This window comes from Eublepharis macularius, chromosome 4 (assembly GCF_028583425.1).
Source record: "Eublepharis macularius isolate TG4126 chromosome 4, MPM_Emac_v1.0, whole genome shotgun sequence".
Lineage (NCBI taxonomy): Eukaryota > Metazoa > Chordata > Lepidosauria > Squamata > Eublepharidae > Eublepharis > Eublepharis macularius.
In genome coordinates, this window is record NC_072793.1 from 105,790,476 (window position 1) to 105,814,511 (window position 24,036).

A 24,036-nucleotide genomic window follows, 5' to 3' on the forward strand; every position below is an offset into this window, starting at 1 on the left:
ATACTAAGAAATTAGAAGAAGAAACTGTTCTTGATATTTTCATACTGAACCTTGCCAGAACTAACAGCACTAGAGCTTTAATACTTTCCTAAACCACAATGGAAACCAGAAGCATGCTTGAGGTCCTGGTACAGCACAGAAAACAGATAACTAAGCATAATAAACAAGGCAGCTTTCAAAATCTAGAAGTACTCAATGTCTTCCATCATCTCACTTTTAAAAAACACCAAAGAAACAACTATTGGTTGAGGGTAGCAGCCAATTATTTTAAAGTACTGGTGGCTACATAGATTTAACTTGGAAAACTATTCTGCAGATATGCATGAAAACAGTACATGAAATTTATACGTGCAAATTTCCACAGCCTGTGCTGGCCGTGACAATCATAAATTTGTAACTGCTACATCCTATACACAGTAATTATTATTTGTATTTAAAAAAATGAACTTCCCACCAATAGCTGATAAATTGCCACAACTTCTACATCTGGTTTTGTAGCTTCTAGGAAATACTGGAACCTGAAACTGTAACAGATATTTTAGTACATTCTAGCATTTGTGAGATGTGCAACACAGGTCAACAGTCACAGGAACTTAAGTGATGTCACCATTAAACTAGGGCCTGATAGGGTGAAGGTGCCATTGTGCAACTGTTCATCCACAACAGAAGAACAAAATTTAATACTACCTACCTTCAGGTGATCAGACACTGCCATTTGAACTATACTGGCCATGCAGGTAGCAAGAACAGGGATGCATGTAGGGATATGTTCCCTTGTTCACCTCTATTAAACTTCTCATTAACCTATTTTAAGAAATGTCTACCATACTTTCTCTTAACTTGATTGCACCTTGCAATCTGTATAAACCTAGGGGTGTGCACCAAAAAAAAATTGGTAATTAGCTGAATCTAATGGGGAAAAATGGAATTCCCTGAATTCCAAATTGATTCTCTAATGCAGTTTGGCTATTTCTGAAAAAATCAGTAATATTCAGCCTATTACTCCCTATGGAGAAATTACTCTGGAGGCTATCTGGTGGGCTGGGGGGGGGTCATTTTTCAACCAAACTTCACCAAATTTGGAGGGAACATATTCCTGACTGTCCTCTAAGGACTCCACAAGTTTCATGGAGATTGGACCCCAGGGGCCAATTTTATGGGCCCCTCAAATGGTGCCCCCATCCACTCTCTATTAGTCCCCATGGGGAAAATATCTAGGAGCTATCTGGGGGGCCGAGGGCGGCATTTTTCAAGCGAACTCCACAACATTTACAGGGGATCGACTCCTGGAAGCTTGGACCCCAGGGCCAATTTTATGGGTCCCTAAACAAGGTGCCTGTAGCTACTCCATTGTTTCCTATGGTGGAAAGGTCAAAGCTGATTTCCACTGCACAAACACACTGGGGCAAGGCTGCCATGGCCAAGCCACACTTCCAAATGCAAGATGAGCTCATCCCAGAGAAAGCCGAACAGAACAAAACTGAGGTAAGGGAATGGAATTCCCTCAGAACCAAACTGAAGCAACATCACACCAGAGATTCATGTCCAGTCCACCCAAACCAAACTGAAGCAAGGGACACTGCTGCAACTTAGTCCAACAGAACCACTGTCATTCACAGCAGCCAGGCACTGAGTTCAGCTAGTAGGGAAACACCACAGAACAGAACAAAGCAGTACCGAGCCATAAATCAAAGGCATTCCCTTGCTTCAGTCTGAAAAATGTCCCCCAGTCCCTCCCCTGGATAGCACATAGAGAATAATGGTGGATGGGGGCATCTTCTTTGGCAGCCCAAAAAATTGGTCCCAGGGGTCCAATCTTCATTAAATATGGGGGGGGGGAATCTTTAGAGGACAGTCAGGAGTAGTTTCCCTCCAAATTAGTTTTCTTTCAGCAGTGTTAAACATACTACTCTAAATCTTAGGAAGAGGTAATCTAAAAGTCCATTTAACTAGCAAGCCAACAAATAAAATTATCAGATAATTTCCACATTTTCAATTTAATTCAGAGTTTAAAATGTATGTCATTAATCTGTATACCTCTGAATCATCTCAAGTATTTTTCTTCTCAATAGGGTTACCATCCAGTCTACTAGAACTTCATCTAGATGACAACAAAATTTCTGCGGTAGAACTTGAAGATTTTATTCGGTATAAAAACCTTCAAAGGTAAAAAGTTATATGGGGAATTCTTTCTGAAGATTTGATGTGACAGAAAATTTTAGGATTTTAGGATTTTTCTCCAAACATTTTATTTACTTATTAAAGAGCTGAGGGTAGTAATTAAAACTTCTAATAATTCCCACAAACATATATTATCCTACTATATAACTGAGTAAGTGTGTTTCAGTCGACTCACTTTATACCCTGGTGCACCACCAGAGGGCGCTGCTGCAGAGGAAAGCCCAGGCAACTCACCATATTGTTCCAGAAAACATGCCATGGTGAAAAGCCCAGGCCGGAACAGGAGCAGAGCAGGTGGCAATGCCCTCTCCCCTTCACCCAGCTGGGATCAGGAGCAGAGGAGGGAGCAATTCCCGCCCCCATGCCTTAACCCAGCTGGTATTAGGAGCAAAGCAGGTCATAATGCCCACCCCCACCTTAACCCAGCTGGTATTAGGAGTGGGACAGGTGGCAATGCCCACCCCAGCACTTCCCACACCCCACATTAACCCAGCTAATATTAGGAGCAGACCAAGTGGCAATGCCCACCCCCGCCTTAACTCAGCTGGTATTAGGAAGAGAGTAGGTGGCAATGCCTGTCCAATGCCTTAACCCAACAGGTATTATTAGAGGAGCAGGTGGTAATGGCCACCTCCCACAACCCAGCTGGTATCAGGAGTGGGGAAGGTGGCAATGCCCATCCCACACCTTAACACAGTGGATATTAGGAGCGTAACAGGTGGCAATGTCTACCCCCATCTGAACACAGCTGGTACTAGGAGCGGAGGCGGTGGCAATGCCCTCCCCCCTTCACCCAGCTGGGATCAGGAGCAGAGCAGGTGGCTAAGTCCACTCTCCACCTTAACCCAGCTGGTATTAGGAGTGGAGGAGGTGGCAATGCCCACCTCCCACCTTAACACAGTGGATATTAGAAGAGTATCAGGTGGCAATGCCCACCCCCATTTGAACACAGCTGGTATTAAGAGCGGAGACGGTGGCAATGCCATCCCCCCTTCACCCAGCTGGGATCAGGAGCAGAGCAGGTGGCTATGTCCACTTTCCACCTTAACCCAGCTGGTATTAGGAGTGGAGGAGGTGGCAATGCCCACCTCCCACCTTAACACAGCCGGTAATAGGAGCGGAGCAGGTGGAAATGCCCTCCCCCCTTCACCCAGCTGGGATCAGGAGCAGAGCAGGACGCAATTCCCGCCCACGCCTTAGCCCAGCTGGTATTAGTAGCGGAGCAGGTGGCCATGCCCAGCCGCGCATCTTAACCTAGCTGGTATTAGGAGCGGAGCAGGTGGCAATGCCCGCTTCCCCTTCAGCCAGCTGGTATTAGGAGTGGAACAGGTGGCAATGCCCACTGCCACCTTAACCCAGCTGGTATTAGTAGTGCACCCCCCACCTTCACCCAGCTGGAATTAGGAGCAAAGCAGGTGGCAATGCCCGCCCCTCGCCTTAAACCAGCTGGTATTAGGAGCAGAGCAGGTGGTAATGCCTGCCCCCTGTATTAACCCAGCTGGTATTAGGTGCGGTGGAGAACAAAATGGCTATTCCCTTGCAAAACAGCAAAATGGAGGAGGAAAAAATCCACAGGGAATACAATACTAATTTACAAAATTACAAAGCTGTATTCAGAGTGCAAAGGCTACAAAATTTCATCATTGTATTCAAATAAATAAATAACAATCTCTTGATGCAGTTTTCAGGCACACACACACCCAGCCGTGAAGCAAAGCTCCAACCCACGCTCAATCTGGGGCCGGCTATCTGTAGCAGATATCGGTTTCCTCAGCCACACACGCATAAGAGATTTTCAAGGCTATGCTTTGGGCATGTAAGATTTAAACACACTGGAAATTTCCCTTTCTGCTGTAAAGGTATGTGTCTGTGGTTTGGGTCATGAAATATTTTTATGTAGACCAAAGAGACTGAATAATAAAAAAAATTTATTGTAGCATTCCACACGCTCCTGATGAAGGATTCCGATATCTGCTACAGATAGCCGGCCCCAGATTGAGCGTGGGTTGGAGCTTTGCTTCACGGCTGGGCTTCACCGTTCACCTGCTGAGGGGAGCCCTGGAAAGAATTGTTATAACTATTCCAAGAAGACTGTTGGGAATTGTGTGTGTCCACTGTAACTTGCCCTGTATGATTATGTAAAAGATTATTGTATTGTTGATGTGTGTGCCTGAAAACTGCATCAAGAGATTGTTATTTATTTATTTGAATACAATGATGAAATTTTGTAGCCTTTGCACTCTGAATACAACTTTGTAATTTTGTAAATTAGTATTGTATTCCCTGTGGATTTTTTCCTCCTCCATTTTGCGGTATTAGGAGCGGAGCAGGTGGCAATATCCATCCACAGTAATCCAGCTGATATTAGGAGCAGAGCAGGTGGCAATGCCCTCCCCTCTTCACCCAGCTGGGATCAGGAGCAGAGCAGGTGGTTATGCCCACTCTCCACCTTACCCCAGCCGGTATTAGGAATGGAGGAGGTGGCAATGCCCACCCCCACCTACCTATTACCAGGAGTGGAGCAAGTGGCAATGCCCACCCCCACCTTAACCCAGCTGGTATTAGAAGCGGAGCTGGTGGAAATGCCCGCCCCCTTCAGCCAACTGGTATTAGGAGCAGAGCAGGTGGCAATTCCCACCCCCTCACCTTAACTTAGCTGGTATTAGGAGCAGAGCAGGTGGCCATGCCCATCCCACACCTTAACACAGCGGATAATAGGAGCATAATAGGTGGCAATGCCCACCCCCACCTTAACCCAGCTGGTATTAGGAGCGGAGCACATGGAAATGCCCGCTGCGCTTCAGCCAGCTGCTATTAGATGCGGAGCAGGTGGCAATGCTCACCCTCCACCTTAACCCAGCTGGTATTAGGAGAGAAGCAGGTGGCAATGCCCACCCCTGCCTTATCACAACTAGTGTTAGCAGCAGAGCAGGTGGCAACGCCCACCCACTTAAGCCAGCTGGGATCAGGTGCGGAGCAGGTGGCAATGCCCAACCCTGCCTTAACCCAGCTGGTATTCGGAGTGGAGCAGGGGGCAATGGCCAACCCCCACCTTAACCAAGCTGGGATCAGGAGCGGAGCAGTTGGCTATGCCTACTCTCCATCTTAACCCAGTTGGTATTAGGAACGGAGTAGGGGGCCATGCCCACCCCACTTCATCCAGGTGGTATCAGGAGCAGGGCAGATGGCAATGCCCAGCCCCTTCACCGAGCTGGTATCAGGAGTGGAGCAGGTGCCATTGCCCACCCAGCGCCTTCACCTGGGTGGGATCAGGCACAGAGCAGGAGGCAATGCCCTTCTTCCCTTCACCCAGCTGGGATAAGAAGTGGAGTAGGTGGCAATGCCCGCCCCCTTCAGCCTACTGGAATAAGGCATTGAGCAGGCGGCAATGCCCACCCCATCTTCACCCTGTTGGAATCAGGCACTAAGGAGGCAGCAATCTCCACCCCCCTTCAACCTGCCGAAATCAGGAGCAGAGAAGGTGGCAATGTGCACACCCCCTTCACCCAGCTAGGATCAGGCTTGGAGCAGGCAGTAATGCCTGCCCCCCTTGCATGTAGCAAAGCCCACTGCCTGCCTTCACCTGTTGGGAACAGGCGAGGAGCAGGAAGTAATGCCCGCTCCTCCCTTCACCCAGCAGAGAACAGGTGGCAATGCCCACTCCCCTTCACCCAGCTAGGATCAGACTTGGAGCAGGCAGCAATGCCTACCCCCCTTCACCCAGCCATAATCAGGTGCAGAGCAGAAGGCAATGCTCATTTTCCCTTCACCTGGCTGGGATCAGGAACGGAGCAGGTGGCAATGCCTGCCCCCCTTTACCCGACCTGTATCAGGTGTGGAGCAGGTGGCAATGTCCACCCCCTTCCTTCGCCAGCCAGGATCAGTGATGGAGGAGGAATGAATGTCTGCCTGCCCGCTCTCTAGAGCCCGTTGTATTTTTCCCCACAACGGGCTTTGTTTCTAGCATGTTAATAAAAGACAATTCTAGATTGAGAATTAATCAAGTGTACCCCTAGTACCCCACCAGACACTTGGAGCCTAAATCAATCCCATTATTTGTCCACATAAGGCTTAGCAGTCACCACAGCTGTAATAGTCCACAAACAGATTGAAGTGGGAATTTTAAACAAGTGCCCAAACAGCTGTTTCTTTTCATTTTAGATAGCGGCACTCTTATGCTTTAAAAGGAGTGGTGACATAAACACAAGCAGTAGAGATAATATTTTATATTATTAGTTATAATGTGGCTCTCTAGGATATCCCTTATGCCATAATGGAAGAGAGGAAAACAATGCAAGTGGTTTTGTATCCCATCTGAAGAAAAAAGGCAGGGCATAAATGATGTAAATAAATAAACCATAATACCTCAGCTACTTGGATTCCTTAAATTATCCCTAGGTTGGGGCTGGGAAACAACAGAATCAAAGATGTAGAAAATGGAAGTTTTGCAAGCATACCAAGTATACGAGAAATACATCTAGAAAAGAACAAACTGAAGAAAGTCCCTCACGGCCTTCCAGATCTGAAGTATCTACAGGTAATACACAATTTGTGTACATATAAGTTAAAAACAAGAGGGAATCATAAGCAAGTAGATAATCCACTTACATTGAGGATATATGGCAGAGATGGGAAGACTACAGGGTTGACCACTTTAAGGTCAACCTGCAGGAGCCAGTTGTGAAGAGACACCTCTCAAGTGGGCAAAGGCAGTTATAAAATGACTCCTGAAGAGGCAGAGCTGCTTGTAATATAAACTATATATTGCACAAATATTCACATCTGAGTTACTACCTATCATGAAACCCTAGAATGTGATTTGTACAATATGATTTTTCTTCTTGTTATTTTTCTGTTGCCTTCCTACAGGTTGTCTTCCTTCATTCTAACAATATTTTGAAAGTGGGAGTGAATGATTTTTGTCCAACAGGAGGAAGGCTGAAGAAAACTTTGTACAGTGGCATTAGCCTATTCAACAATCCTGTTAAATACTGGGATGTCCAGCCTGGAACATTTCGCTGTATATTAAACAGAAACAGTGTTCAAATTGGAAACTATGGAAAATAATATTATATAGTTAAAACATCAGTTAAACAAAAATATCAAAACCAGCATCATAGTACTTGAAATCTGTTGGACAGCTTAATACTGTCCAATTATCTTAAAACAGCTACAATTATTTCAGAGTTTGTAAATTAGTAACATAAAATACCACAAATGCCTTTTGATTTATTCATTTAAATTTACCACTCATGAAAATAGAACCCAGGCCATTGTTTCCTATCAAAATGTCAAAACTATCTGTCATATAGACTGTTTTTTCTTAGCATAAAATAATACAAAGACATAAAAAACTGTCTCCTATTAAACAAATTGTTTCTGTATTGTCTTGTTTATAAAGTATATATCAAATTTTAAGTAAAAGTTGTGAACCTTTAAGTTAAGTAAACTAGCTAAGAAAAAAACCATTAAAACGTACTGTACTAGTAACTGATACTCTAATCAGACTAGATAATATTTAATCATGGTAGTCAACTGAAAGGCAAGATTGAAACTGTACACTTAATAACCTCAAAGCCTTTAGTATTTATTCATGAAGTTTTCCTTACAACTGTATACTACCTTTGGCAACAAATATGTATGTATGATGACTATTAAAAATTTAGAAATGTATCACTATTTTTCTTCTTAGGAAGAATGATTAAATTTTCTGCAGGCCAGTACAATACGAAGTTACTAGAAAGTTAATATACACTGTAAACATGTTACTATAATTGGCAGTTTTGTGTACAGTTCAAATACCCACACTCACTGGGCCATAGCACTCTATCACAAAGTGAAACTATGAAAGCCGAAATTTCAAACATACTCAGTATTCTTATTGCAGATGAAAGACAGACTGGAAGCATCTGCACACATTGGAGCAGCTTTATTGTGGCTGTCATATGCTGATCTTGTATATACATTTCTTATTACTGCCTGAATACCGTAACATTGCTGAATTCATCTTGCATACAATGCAAACTGTATTTGGCCATGGCTAAAAAAACTGATCAGTTATCCATACCTTACGTAACTAATGACAGTACTCTACAACAGTGGGCTACTTTTCTTATATATTTAGCATATGTGTTTTATTCATGTTATCTATGTTAAAGAGATTTAAAAACTGTAATTTGTTTCCTTATAAATGTTCTGAAGTCACATAATATTGCTACACCATGGCCTATTTTGTTTCAGTTAACAATTCATCCTAAAGCTCCCTTCTGCTATTTTATTTTATTTTTAATTTTTATTTACTTTAAAAAATGTATTTGTTGGATTTATATCCCACCCTGTATGAGGGGTCCTCTCCTCCAAAGCCATATACCTCAGATCAAGACTCCTTACTTAGGGGAAGACACTTGTAGGATTCTCTGCCTCCCTCCAATATGCAACACACTCATTATATGCATTATAAATTTTGTACTTGATCTTTAATTAGTTTCATTAGAGGTTAGTTTCAGGTGAGAGTGGCATACAATTCATTTTTCAAATTGTACTTGAAGGGTGAATCTAAATAAAGCTGGACATTGTGCAGATGCATCACACATCACAGAAACATCCACATGCGAACCAGGACTGTCCATATTATCCATCAATATGCATAAGTTCCATTGTAAGCACTAAGCAGTACAAATGCATTGTCTCCAAGTACTGGGCATGTGATTAGACAATATGCAAAATACTCTATTGGTGATTAAGAGGACAAGCCTAATCAGGTGGTGTACTCAGAAGTAAGTCCTATGTAATTCCAGGAAAATGTCATTCAGCTTGCAGCCTACATGTTCTGCATATTCCTCAACAAAACTGAAGGGGCAATATGCAAAAATCAAAATGTAGCGTAAATATTTTAAGTTAGGAGGTATGCCTCTTTAGTAGAGCATCTGCTTTGTATGCAGAAGGACCCAGGTTCAGTCCCCAGGATCTCTAGTTAAAAGCATCAGACAGTAGGTGACGTGAAAGACTTGAGACCTTGGAGAGCTGCTGCTAGAATAGACCGATGGTCTAACTCAGTAGAAGGCAATCCCATAAAAAGGAACACTCGACATCTCTTATTTATACCACAGACCAGATTGAGTAGAACGAAACATATTGAGAGGGTACCCTATAATCTCAGGAAAATAATTTAAGTGAGGGTAAAGGAATCCCTGGGCTAGGAGGAAGAAAGGAAGCATTACTGTCACCAAAGGAAGTATGTCATATGAACTTGGCTATGTGCAATTCAGATGCTTGTAAAATAGCTAGGCGAGCACCAAATTTGGCTTTTAGGCACAAAATCCACCATACTGGAAATCCAACTTTCCTGGTACTGATAGCTTCAACAACCTGTGAGTTTAAGAAGTCAGAATGGCTAATGCTGCTTTCTAGTACTTGGAAAGTATAGCTACAGTGTCTGGCATAGGCTCTTATTCCTTTGCTACATTCCAGTTAGCTACCCTTGTTCTTACAATCAGGATTTCCTCAATTGACATATTGTTCTCTCTGTTGACTCCCATAGTTACTCAAAAAAATTCAGACTGTAAAATAAATTATACAAAATAAGTCTACATAAAGTGTTCTTTAAACAATTTATTCCAGTTGAAGACTGGGTTTTCTTGAGAAAGAAGTGTGCACACATAAATATGTTCTCTACTTTTTCAAAACAATCACTATATCAGTATATCTAATTCTCAAAATCTGTGAATATTTATATCTGAAGATTGAGGCCATGGACATGAGAAAAGACTCAGGTTTGCAGAAAAATCTAAAATCTAAAAAAAAAAAGGGGGGGGTTAAAAAAAAACCCAAATGATAAAAGGAGCAGCTGTGGCTTTAAAAAAATGATGCCATTAGTTGCCACTGCTAGGAAACCACAACAGTATTGCCAGCCTTAGTAATACTTGGTTTCTGTCAATAAAAAGGCAGGGGAAGGTAAGGGCCATTTTCAGGGCTATTCTGGCCATTGACTTAGAGCTAAGCTACAAGAGACGAATTACATGAAGACAAGCACGTGAAGGGAGTCGCAATGTTAGCAGAGATTGGAAGGCTTTGTTAATTTCCCCTCTCTAGAGCCAGCTGCTCAGAGGGTTTGTTAATTTCCTCTTTGCCTCTGGAAGGTTGTCAGTTTCACCTCCCCTTCTAGGAGGCAAAGAGGAAATTAATAAACCCTCCGAGCAGGCTTTTCTGCTATGTAGAGGGAAAATTGACAAAGTCTTCCAATCTCTTCAAAAACTCAGCTTCCCGGCTAACATTGCGACTCTCTTCACATGCTTGTCCTCATGTAATTCGTCTCTTGTAGCTTAGCTCTTATTGCAGCCAGGCCTGGCAACAACCACAGGCAACTTGCTACCTTACTTACACAGGTCCTGCAGCTTGCTACTACTCAACAGCAGCCACCCCACAAAAGCCAGAGTGGTGCAGTGGTTACAATTTCAGACTATGATCTGGGAGAGCCATGTTTGCATCCCCTTTCTGCTTTGGAAGCTCACTGGGTGACTTTGGGCCAGTAACACACACTCACCCTACTTCCCCACAGGGTTGTTCTGTGGACAAAATGGAAGAGAGGGAGAATGATGTAAGCTGCTTTGGATCCCCATTGCGGAGAAAGGTAGAATATAAATGAAGTAAATTAATAAATATGGCTGAAAATGGTGAGGCAGATAAAAGGTACATTGATTGGTAGGTGTGAAGGAAGAATCAGGGAAAGAAGAGGATATAGGGGCTGACATGAGGTGGGAAAGAGGAAATAGTGTAGGGAGGGGATACAGGACAAAGTGAGGTATCTCCCATAAGTCCATGAAGGTTCCCCAGTGAGCATCAGGCCTGACTCAGCTGGTACCATGCAACTTGGCCAATTTTCCTGGGAAAGGCTGCCAAAGGGAAGCAAGGAGGGAAAGCTTAAAGGGGGGAAGCAGATAAAGGTAGGTTGACGTGGATGGGAAGGAAACAGGTAAAAGAGGAGAGACTATGGGAACTACAAGGGAAGTGAAAGAGAAAATAGTGGTTGAAAGAAAAATTGATGCCCCATGTAAGTCCTTGCAAGTCCCCCTGTATTGTATTACTTGCAAATTTGAACATTATGGAGCTACAAGTCCAATTCAGGCTGAGATGGATTAATTAATATACATATTTTAACTTGCATATAATTTTTAGTTACTGCTATAGTTATGGAGCTATTTTTAGACCTTCAAACCATTAATAAGGGCTGTTCTACTGAAATAAACCCAGGTTCGTCATTTGCATTATACTTGCATTGGCAATCATACCTATGTGAAATATATGGTTTAAAGTACTTGTTTGTAACATTCATTGTAACATTACTACTTTTTGTAGGTACATACTTAACATTTGTTAATGTAATGGGTGAAGTGACCCAGAACTCGGAGTTTCTCCATAGTCAGGGATAGAGGGTGGCACTTGGGGAGAAATTGTCATCCCGCCACCCACTGACTGATGTACGGTGTCCCTCAGGGGGCGATACTCTTCCCACTATTGTTTAATGTTTATATGCGCCCCCTCGCCCAGTTGGTGCGGAGTTTCAGACTTGGGTGTCATCAATATGCCGATGACACACAATTATATCTGATGATGGATGGCCGGCCTGACTGCCCCGGATGTCTTGGAGCGTGCTTTCGAAGCTGTGACTGGGTGGTTGAAACAGAGTCAGTTGAAACTAAATCCAACAAAGATGGAGGTCCTGCATGTGGGTCTGGGACTCCGGCTCCCTGCTCTTGATGGAGCACCGCTTGTGCCGCTTGTGAGAATGAGGAGTCTGGGGGTGATCTTGGATGCCTCCTTGACTATGGAGGCACAGATCGCAGCAGTTGTCCAGTCTTCATTTTTCCATCTGAGACAAGCCCAGCAGCTTGTCCCCTACCTGTCGACCACGACCTAACAGCAGTGATCCAAGCAACAGTTAACTCTAGATTAGACTACTGCAACTCGCTCTACGCAGGGCTTCCCTTGGGCTTGATCCAGAGATTACAGCTGGTTCAAAATGCAGCTGCGTGGGCGATACCTGATAGGGGAACATATAACACCTATATTACGCCAGCTGCATTGGCTACCAGTTGAGTACCGGGTCCGGTTCAAGGTTTTGATGCTGACCTATGAAGCCCTATGCAGACTGGGTCCAGCACATCTGCGGGACCGCCTCTTCCTATATATGCCTCAGAGGATGCTTCGTTCTACCCACAAAAAACTTTTGGTGGTCCCTGGTCCTAGGGAGGCTTGCCTGGCCTCGACCAGAGCCAGGGCCTTTTCAGAACTGGCACCAGCCTGGTGGAAATCTCTGTGTGATGAAACCAGGCCCCGGCAGGATTTATTATCCTTCCGCCGGGCCTGTAAGACAGAGATGTTCTGCCAGGCATATGGCGGAGGCTAGGCTGGGCTCCTGCCGGCCATACTTGACTTGACTTGAAAAGATCTGTCCACCACCCTATATATAGATATAGATATAGATATGGATATATGGGCCATGTCTGAAATGAAGTAACTCTTCCATCGCCACCTGAGAAGTTTTTATTATATGTAGTGTTTTAAATTTTATTGGAATGTTTCATCTGCTTTTATGTGTTTTTATGTAAATTAAAATGTTGTGCTCTGCCCTGAGCCCGCTCAGTGGGGAGGGCAGACTAAAAATCTAATATAATAAATAAATATTGATGGTCTGTTAAAGAAAACAGGATGGTCATGCAACTTTTAAAATTAAAAGATTCTTACAACTCTGTCAATATCAACTTTACTGCAGAATCCACACATCGTAGATTAAAGATGCTACTGAATTTCATTATTACTTTATTTCTATTTAAAAGTTGGAGTTTCTTTAATGGTTTCTAGGCATAGGTCAAAAATGTGGTCATTATTTTCTCAACCAAAATAATGAACAGTTCATGCCCATTTTTGTGTAAAAATAGTATTATAATGGCACAGAACAATAAATGTTAGAAAAGAAACAAACAAAATGAGTAAATTAGTAAAGGAAGTAGAAGGCACAAAAATACCCATAAGAAACGTGCATGAAAATAAATAAAAATGGAAAATTTGTACATCCCTATTTCAGACAAGACTGCTGAATTGCAACTGATAACGAAGCTCAAGACAATGCATCCACCTGAACTGAACTGAGACAAAGGCTTCCTGTCTCATTACCAATGCTAATTTCTCCACACCCACTACCCCTCTGCATACCCCACCCTATTCAATCATGCCTGCCATTGTTATTCACAAGCGATTATCATTTGGCTTCTCCTCTCCCTCCACTCTCCAAGATATTAGGACAGATGGACTCACATTCTAGCTGTATCTGAAGAAGTGAGCTCTGGCTCACGAAAGCTAATACCCTACCACAAATTTTGTTAGTCTTATAGGTGCTACTGGACTCTTGCTCTTTTCTACTGCTACAGAAAGACTAACACTGCTACCCATCTTGATCTACTTCAGATAAGTTTTTGTCAAAATTTTCACCAGGTAGAAATTTGTAGCAAATCACTTGGACATGTTCAATGGGGAAGTGGTAAACAAGCACACTGTTGTTATTGTTGTAGCTGTTATTGATCTAATAAAGAGACAGGTAACTGCCAGGTAGACAGAGCAAGATTTGAGTCCAGAAGCTTGTTAAAGACGAACAAGATTTCCAGGGAGTTAAAAAGAGGAATAAAGGGAACTCTTATAAGCGTATACCTTGAAAATCTTGTTGGTCTTTAAGGTGCTTCTAGACTCAAACCTGGCTCTGTTACTGCAAAGCAACATGGCTACTCACCTGAATTACCAGGTAGATACATATATATGCATTAATGTATGAATTAATTTAATTTCAGTGGGCTTAGACTGGAGTAACTCTGCTTAGGATTTCACTGTTGATCTACCATCACCACCCCTATAAATGGAAAATATTCTATGTGCGCCTGGAGGATTGATTCTCCTACATAATTTAAAAAGCCAATCCACAGGATCTCCCAATTTTCAAAAGGATCGTTTCAGAAATCTGGGTCAGCTGTCATTGGAAGGTAATGAAAACAACCTTCCTTTGCACAAATAGAGGCAATCTTGCATTTCTTTGGATTCAGCTAAGTATATTTTAAACACAAGTCAAAGGAGGAAGGAAAAACAAGTAATATATGAATATACTATTGAACTATTAAGGAATGTTTTCTGATGACTACTGAATTCTGCCAATTGCAGCCTAGTTCTTTCTGTTCACAACCACACATATACAATAACTAGTAGCATCAAATGGGGATGGGCACTCCCATCAACATCAAAAGAAACATGCAGTTAGTTTAGATACAGATTCAAATTTCGACAAAAATTTCTGAAGACCTAAAAGATTTCTTTCAAAGTTTCCTTTATCACAAATAGGGGTATGTGCTTTGGATTCCTAGTTCGGGGAATAAACTGAACTGGGCCCAATTCATAAAGATTCGGTCTTTCCGAATCGGGGCCAGTATGATGGCCCCGATTTGGAAATACCAAATCAAAGTTTCCCAAAGCGATTTGGGTCACTTTGGGAAGCTTCAGGGCCTTTTAAAAGGGCTCCCTCCCACCACCACCACCACCGCATTTATCTGGGACATCCTGGCGGTGGTGGAAGCAGCGGCACAGGCAGCGAAGGAGCCGGCTGCAGCCTTCCCTGCCGCCCTGCTGGCCGCCATGGCAGCCAAAGCGCCAGCTGTGGCCTTCCCCGCCCCCTGTTGACCGCTGCGATGGCAGAGGTGCATGCTCCAGCCTTCAGGAAAGGAAAGTGTGTTGGGGTTGGGGGAAGAGGGTCTCAGGGGGGAGGTGGGGGGTTCACTTCTGTATGCTCTGAATCATTACAAAGCATACCGAAGCAATTCCGATAACGGAATATTCCCTTATCAGGTATTCCGAATCTTTTTCCTGCTTCGGGTAAACCCGAAGCAGGAAAACCAAATATTTCCCTGGTGCACACCCCTAATGTAGCAGTAGAAAAGAGCAAGAGTCCAGTAGCACCTATAAGGCTAACAAAATTTGTGGTAGGATTTGAGTTTTCATGAGTCACAGCTCAGAAAGCTCATACACAGCTGAGAAGTGAGCTCTGACTAATGAAAGCTCATATCCTACCAAAAATTTTGTCTTATCGGTGCTACTGGACTCTTGCTCTTTTCTACTCTTACAGACAGACAGACAGACAGACATGGCTACTCATCTTGATTTATCACAAATTACAGTGAGGTTCAGCCACATACAACATACTGCAAGAAATCCTAAACACCACAAATAACGCCAATCTCAATTTTATTTGTTTAAATTATTTATATCTCACCTTATCTACTCAGACTCACAGTGGCTAATTAGACAGAACTAGATAGTCAAGAAAAGTCATTACTGCATTTTCTATGGTGAATTCTTCAATCCTGAATTTTTTTAGAGAAAAGCCCTGCTACTGTAAAGAATAGAAACCTTTAAAAATATGAGTCATACACATCTATAATTATTTCTAAACTGTGGCCTTCCAGGTAACTAAATTCCTATGTACACACCATTCATACTACATTTTTGAGGTAACTAATTAAATATTTACAAAGCTCAAGTGTTTGTTTTTAGAGAGCTTATGGCAAAAGGCATTTGAGAAATGTTATAAAAACACATTCTTTTGTTATGCACTTTAACACTTCATAGAACGAAATACGAGCCTTGTCAATGGAGGATTGATTCAGGGATGGGAATCCTGTTAACATATTCAACAGTGAAAAGTAAAGCACAGACTAATTTTGACTTTTCCTATTATGCTTCAACATTATTTGCATACCTTTGATCCCTAACAGGTCTATTGCTCTCAGGTTGGTTTCTTGCTTCTGATTACCATCAATTTTTTTCTTTTAATCTTTAAATATTATCATCTTTACAACCCTTTGGGGATTGCCCTCTTAAATGTCCTTTTGTGTATTACTTTGTTTAAACAAACTTTAGTTTTAGTTTTGTTACAATTTTTAATTTATTCTTATTCTTTTCACTGAGGTAATACTTCCACTTTTGAAAGGAACAGTTTTCTGTCTGTCAACTTTCCCCTCACAGTTTCTTCAAGGAGGTCATAGCAGAATTCATAATTCTATCCACCCCTCTTTTATTTTCACAACAGGTCACCCGGTAAGCTTCATGGCTAAGTAGACATTTAAATTTGGGTGTCCAAGTCCTAATCTTACCTCACTACTCCCATTTTGAACACCTATAGTGGAAGTCTACGCAGAGTTACACCTAGAGTTGACAACTTTGAAGCGGCTGGAGATCTCCCTGAATTGCAACTGATCTCCTGGCCATAGAGTTCAGTTCCCCTAGAGAAAATGGTTGCTTTGGAGGGTGGACTGTACAGGATTATATTCCTCTAAGGTCCCTCCCCAAACTCCACCCTCTCCAGGTTCCACTCCCCCCCCCCACAAATCTCCAGGAATTTCCCCATCCAGAGTTGGCAAAACAGGGTTAACATACCTGTAACTTATGTTCATCGAGTTCTTCTGTGCTGACACACATGGGGACTGCACAGGCGCAGGCCAGCCGCCAGAGAATTTTTTATCGCTTCTATAGCTCCGAAGGGGCCGTTTGTCGCGCGCCTCAGTGACCGTTTTCCTGCCCAAATGGTCACATGCTCCTCCAGCGACCAACGGCCCCTTCCCTCAGTTCTCCCTTGCCGCCGCTTAACCAATACACATAGCCATAATCCTTTAAAGACACCAATTTTCGTTATAGCCATCACAGCATCGTGCATTGGAATTCACAGCGGGGTAGGAGGGAGGGTTGTGTGTCAGCACAGAAGAACTCGATGAACATAAGTTACAGGTATGTTAACCCTGTTTTCATCTTCGTTCTTCTGTGCCTCCACACATGGGAGAGTACCAAGCTTCACACAATGAGGAAGGTGGGGTGAAGTCCAACTCAATTTTATTATATATAACTCAGTAACAATCAACATGTGCAATAAATATACTATTAACTATACATGAATATATATACATATACACAACATGTGCAATAAATACGTCCAATAAATATATATACACACATATATACATATATACAAACACAAGAGGTCTCGTAATACCACCATACCATCCAAGACTCCCTTAGGAAAACAGGGAATGTAGGACAGCCTTGGCCACAGATACATCCTGCTCTGCATTGACATCAACGGCATAATGCCTCACAAAAGTGTCAGCAGAGGACCATGTGGCCGCCTTACAAATGCTAACCAGGGGCACACCCCTGAGGAGCGCCGAAGAGGCAGCTTGAGACCTTGTGGAATGGGCTCTCACCTGAAGTGGGCAAGCCACCCCAGCAAGAGCATAGGCCTTAGCAATGGCCGACACGATCTATCGTGACAGGGTCTGTGAAGATGCCCTGTTACCCTTATCCTTGGCCCCAAAACACATAAACAAGTGAGGACTAGCACGGAAGACCTTAGTCCTGTCCAAGTAGAACGCTAGGGCTCTTTTCAGGTCTAACGTATGAAGGGCCTTTTCCCCCTTTGAAGAAGGTTGGGGAAAAAACACAGGCAGCGTAATGTCCTGCGAGAGGTGAAAAGCGGACACCACCTTAGGCAGGAAGCCTAGGCAGAGACGCAGGACCACCCTATTAGAGTGGAATAGGAGGAAAGGGGGTCAGATCTTAGTGCTGACAGCTCACTAACCCTCCTGGCAGAAGTCACGGCCACCAGGAATGCCACCTTGTACGATAATAGGTCCAAGGGGCAGGTTGCCAGAGGCTCGAATGGAGGCAACATCAGTCGTGAAAGCACCAGGGATAGAGACCACAGAGGTACAGGAGGTGACACTGGTGGGTAAAGGTTAAACATCCCTTTCAGGAACTGGCGGGACTTAGGGTGAGAAAACACTGTGCTACCTTCTACCCGAGAATGGAAAGCAGAGAGAGCTGCGAGATGGACCTTGAGGGAGGTGACTCTTAACCCTTGGTCCCTCAGCTGGCACAGATAATCAAATATGAGCCCAAGGGAGCTACTGGCAGGCACCATTCCTTTAGCAAGTGCCCAAGCCTCGAACCTACGCCACTTAGCAGCATAGGAGCGCCTAGTGGACGGCTTCCTAGCATTCGCTAAGACCCTTTCCACCTGATCCAAAAATGCTACTGGTGGGGAATGATCTGCCAGGCCGACAGGTGCAGCTTCCCGGGGTCATGATGGAACAGGCACCCGTTCCGCAGAAGGTCCTGCCGGGGAGGCAGACTCACGTACGTCCGCTGGGACATTCGCAGGAGCTTGGGAAACCAAATCTGTCTGGGCCAAAAGGGGGCCACAAGGATGCAATCCGTCCTGTCCTCCTCTATTTTGCACAGAACCCTGGGAATCAAGGGGAACGGTGGAAACATATAATGCAACCCTTGGGTCCACATAAACTGGAAGGCATCCCCAATAAAGAGGAGGTCGCTCCCAGCCCTCGAACAGAATCTCTGGGCCTTGGTGTTGTCCGCAGTTGCGAACACATCTATGTCCGGGTGGCCCCACATCTGAAAGATCGGCCCAATGCACTCTGCGTTCAGTTCCCACTCGTGGTCCAACAAGAGGACTCTGCTCAGGGCATCCGCCCGAGTGTTGTCCGAACCTGCCACATACATAGCTCGAAGCATCACACCATTCCTGATTGCCCACTGCCAAGTGAGCGTGGCTTCCCAGCAGAGAGCCATGGATGCTGTACCCCCTTGCTGATTTATGTAGTACATGGCCATTGTGTTGTCCGTCTGTACCAACACCCAGCGATTTTGTAGCAATGCTGCAAGGGACACAAGTGCGAAACGAATGGCTCTTAGTTCAAGCACATTAATATGGAGGGTCTTTTCCCTCTCAGACCAGACATCTTGCACACATACATCACCACAATAAGACCCCCATCCCAGCAGAGAGGCGTCAGTGGTCACCGTGATGTCAGGATGCTGATAGCCAAAAGGGGTCCCTTTAAATAAATTGTCATCAGACAACCACCAGTCCAAGGAGAACAGGATGACCCTTGGGATGGAGAGCTTGAGGGACAGAGGGTGCTGCATAGCATCGTACCTCCGTACAAACCAGTTTTGGAGAGGGCGCATATGCAGCCTAGCGAAGGGGACCACAGAGGTGGCCGCTGCCATATGACCTAATAAGCACTGGATAATACGCACTGATTGGAAACGGTTCCTCTTAAACATGGACACAAGACCCCTTAGGGACCTAGCCCTCTCCAGGGGGAGCACAGCCTTACCCTCCACAGAGTCTAACAGCGCACCTATGTAAGAGATCGTGCAGTTGGGTACCAGTTTGGATTTCTCAAAATTTACCAGGAGCCCCAAGCGTTTGCAAGTGCTCAGTACCAATTCTATGTCTTGAACCAGCTTAGATTCCGAACCAGCCACGATGAGCCAGTCATCAAGGTAGGGAAAGATGGTACAGCCCTCCTCCCGCAGGAAGGAGACCACAGGAGCCACACATTTGGTGAATACACGTGGCACCGTGGATAGACCGAAGGGCAGCACCTTATACCGGAAAACCCTTTGCCGGTAAACGAAGCTCAGGTATTTCCTGTGCTCCTCACGTATCCCGACATGGAAGTAGGTGTCCTTCAAATCGAGGACTGCAAACCAATCCCCTTTCTTTAGTAAAGAGATCACAGTTGACAGAGTGACCATCTTAAATTTGGTAACCCTTAAAAAGGCATTAAGGCCCCTCAAATCTAGAATGGGGCGTAAACCCCCATCCTTTTTGGGGACCAGGAAGAACCTAGAGAAGAAACCCTTACAGATTCCTCATAGGCCATTTCTTCCACAGCACCTTTGGCAAAGAGCAACATGATCTCCGCATCCAGCTCGGCCATAGTATTATTTACAGCTGACTGGGGTGAACTGCACCCAGGCCGCTCAACAAACTCCAGCCCGTATCCCTTATCAACGATAGTTAAGACCCATGAGTCAGATGTTATTGACTCCCACTCGAAGAGAAAAGGCCTCAGTCTGTCCGAAAAATTCAGGGGTACGGCTGGGTTGACCCGTCAGTACTGCCTCCCAAGACCCTGCTGATCCTTTTGCTGGGGGCGAGGCTTGAAGGGTCTACGCCTCCTAGGTTGTTGTGAGGGGTTGTAGTGCCGTTGCGGATAGGCAGGATACTGCTGGTAACCAGGCCGCTGCTGCTGAAACCTGCCCTGGTAATGGTACGGAGCGTACCGCGAAGCGTACCGTGGTCTGGAGGTGGGCTTGTCCGCCGGGGCCAGCCCCAAGGACCGCGCCGTCTGCCTGTCCTCTTTCTTCTTCTTGAGGGCGTCGTCTGTAGATGTCGAGAACAGAGAGTCCCCTTCGAAGGGCAGGCCCTCGACCCTCGACCTCACCTCCTGCGAGAGGGCCGTTGACCGTAGCCAGGAGTGACGCCTGAGGACTATGGCCGAAGCCATCCCACGCGCAGCAGTGTCGGCAGCATGGCTTCCTGCGTTCATCTGCTGCTTGGACAGCCGCACAGCCTCGGTCTGGAGCAGGGAGACCACAGCTTTCTTATCAGGAGGCAAGTCCCCTACGTAGGACGCCAGCTTCTCCCACAAATATAGTTGGTAACCTGCCATGATCGTCTGATAGTTGGCGATCCTGAGGCCCAGGTTGGAGATGGAGTACTGGCGCCTACCCATCGCGTCTATCTTCCTGCCCTCTTTATCCGGTGGTGCAGAAGGTGGGCCCGACCGACGAGGCTGGATTTCCTCGGTGACCAACGAGGAGGGTGGAGGATGTCTTGCCAATGACTGCCAGGTGCCCTGCTTGATTTTATACAGCTGCTCTATCCTCTTCGAAGTTGCAGGCTGGTCGCAGGGCACCTTCCAGACCTTCTCCACGATCTCCTCAATCCCCTCTAACATGGGGAAGCCAACGGTAGCCGGGTTGTCGCCATAAATTCTCTTCAGGAGCTTGTCCTTAGTCTGGGGAGTCGCTGAAGAGATGTCCATCTCGAGCGCTTGAGCCATACGGGCCATTTGATCTGAATAAATTCTCAGGTCCTCGTAAGGGGAGCTGGTGCTTGGCGCCACATTATCATCTGGGGACGGTTCCGACCAGGACTCAGATCGGTAGTCCCCGACGCTCTCAGCCTCTCCTTCCTCGGAACCTTGCAGTGACTCCTCTCCTCGGAACGGCGGAGGGAACCACCCTTGCTTCGATGTGGACGGCCTCGGATCCGAGTACCCAAAGCCGACAGGCGCCCCTTCCCATTGGCAGTGGTAGGCCGGAGGGATGTAGGAGGCCTGGCGATGGCGCGACTTCACCGAGTGCCCGGAACCAACGCTCCCCTCAGAATGGCGCCGATCACAGCTGGGAGGTGCTGGAGACCGATGAGCTGGTGATGGTCGGTGCCAATGGCTTGTCGACGGGCTCGAATCCGTGGCCACGGAGTGCTCGCCCGGTACCTCCTCGAAGGCCACCGGAACCAGCACCTCCTCCTCTGGAACCGGCGAATCCAGATGGGGAGAAGGCGTGTGGGGAATCTCGATCACATCCTCCGTCGGAACCGAGCGCGGCGACCGGTGACGGTGTTTCCCCTTCTTAGGCTTCTTGGCCGGTGGCTCCGATGAGGCCCTCGGAACCGCAGGGCTCTTAGACGATGATCTCGAAGTGGAGCTCGGCTTCGATCCTGTCACCTTGCTCGGAGTCGCCTTCTTCGGAACCGTGACAGTCGTCGGTTCCGACCGTGGACTCAGCACCACAAGCCTCAGTTCCGAGTCGGACGCTCTCGGATCCGACCGGGACGACGAAGCGCTTCGGGGCGGTCTCACCGAACCCCGCGCCGGAGAGGCTGCTCTCGACGCCGCAGCACTCGTCGGCTGAGATCTCGACGCCGACTTCACCAAAGCCACTGAGCCCGCTCGGGAACGCTTTCCAGCAGAGGGGCTAGGGCCAGCCGTGGGGGAAGGCAGCGGAGTACCCTCGGACATGACCTTCTGCCACAGGGAGGAGTTCAGACGGGCCTTGAGCTCCTGCCGGGCCTTGTTGGTAAAGCCTTGGCATATTTTACAGGCCGGGACATTGTGGGTCTCCCCCAGACAAAACAAGCACAGCTCATGGCCATCCGTCTGGGCCATCTTTGTGTGGCACTGAATGCAATGCTTGAAGAGCACCCTTGAGGCCATCTTCAGGGGCAGGCAAAAGAATGGTCAGACAGTCCGATTTATAATTACGGAGTCCACAAACGATCCAAATCAGCAAACGTAAGAAGAGTCAAAGTCCAAAGTCTGAAGTCAAAGCCAAAGATATCCAGTCAAGAAGCACAAAGCACAAAAAGAGCACAGAGCAATAAAGCACACGTTCTCTCCAAGCGGCGGCAAGAAGAGAACTGAGGGAAGGGGCCATTGGTTGCTGGAGGAGCATGTGACCGTTTGGGCGGGAAAACGGTCGCTGAGGCGCGCGACAAACGGCCCCTTCGGAGCTATAGAAGTGATAAAAAATTCTCCGGCAGCTGGCCTGCGCCTGCGCAGTCCCCATGTGTGGAGGCACAGAAGAACGAAGATGAACTCTTGTTATACCTTTCTAAGTCTATTTAGAGGGATTAACTATTTAGGGTTGTATTGTAAACCTCCATTTTGGTGTTATGGCCAGGGGTGGGGGGCACATTTGAAGACAATGCACCCAAAGGTCACTAACCACAGTTCCTGCCTTTAGACGACATATTGACAATACTTAATTCCAAATTCTGGTAAGTGACGGCTCACACTCAACTAGAATCCTGTTCTCTGCTTCCAACTTCACTAGTAGCATGCCTGTTTGAGGAGACCAATAAGCCAGGGCTTGCTTGCTTGCTTTTTTTAGCAGTATTTTTCTGTGTACCTCGCAACAGCCTTGGGACACCATTCAGTCCTAGATCTTTCTCTATTTTAAATACCCCAAATGTCTAACAAAGACTTTATAAATAGGGGATTGATACACACACAAAATATATATTCAATCTAACAACAGATAGTAATCGTACTCCAGTGCAAGTCTCTTGTTATATTTTTGGAAATTCAGTACAGTAGGAAATTCAGTAAATGAGGCTGGAACATTATCTTCAAGGCTATATGATATGTTGTCCTTCTATACATTTAATACTGCTTTGAACCACAAATATTGCAAATTCTCATAATGAAATAAACAAACAGTTTTCGTCTTAATCTGATTCTTTAGTGTAATAGCACCACCTAACTGTAGAATCATCAAGGCATTGCAGTTTTTAAGGACAATCTGGGACTAAATTTAAAAGTGTCATTGGGTGGCCAATAGGTCAATTTCCTTTATCTTTTGTATTTTTACACTTCAATATTTGAAACTAAATAAAATGCATCTTTAAAATAAAAAACAAAATATCCCATAATTGATTCAAGTTTAACTTTTATTAACCAGAAGTCACCAAAACAACTGGACCCTATCAAAAGTGGGGAGCCCCATGTCTTTCAAGGGATCACCCTTCCCAATCAACATTACATCTGTCCTGTCAGGATTCAGTTCAGCTTGTTTGCTCTTAACCATTCAACTATAGCAGTCAGGCATTCGTTTAGAGACACTATAGCATCACAATTTGGTTTGGATAAATAAATGTAGAGCTATCATCAGCATATCGATGACACCACATACCACAAATGATTTTTCCAAAGAACTTTACGTATAGAGTATCTGATGTAGCTGCCAAAGCTAATTAAATACTTTGCATACTACAGATATGATTTGAATATGCACCAGCAAAAATGGGTACAGCAGCAACCACAAGCTGTGAACCTGTTCCTTGAAAAAGAGTACAACCCTACCAGGAACAGATTTGATCCTAATTCTTGGTTGGCCCCATAATGACACTCATTGACAGTTAAAAGCCTAGGGATTATACTAGATCCAGCA

The 24,036-nt window shown here is 45.2% G+C and overlaps 2 protein-coding genes across 2 annotated transcripts in view; one reads left to right on the plus strand and one right to left on the minus strand.

Moving 5' to 3' along the window:
- Positions 1-7,854, plus strand: part of ASPN (asporin) — a 31,693-nt gene extending 23,839 nt beyond the window's left edge. The window contains exons 6-8 of the mRNA XM_054976145.1: positions 2,073-2,166; positions 6,580-6,718; positions 7,051-7,854. Coding sequence (XP_054832120.1) covers positions 2,073-2,166; positions 6,580-6,718; positions 7,051-7,248 — 431 coding nt within the window. The 3' untranslated portion in view covers positions 7,249-7,854. The remainder of the gene's footprint in view (positions 1-2,072; positions 2,167-6,579; positions 6,719-7,050) is intronic.
- CENPP (centromere protein P) overlaps positions 1-24,036 on the minus strand; it is a 270,026-nt gene that overhangs the window by 150,539 nt on the left and 95,451 nt on the right. The window lies entirely within an intron of this gene.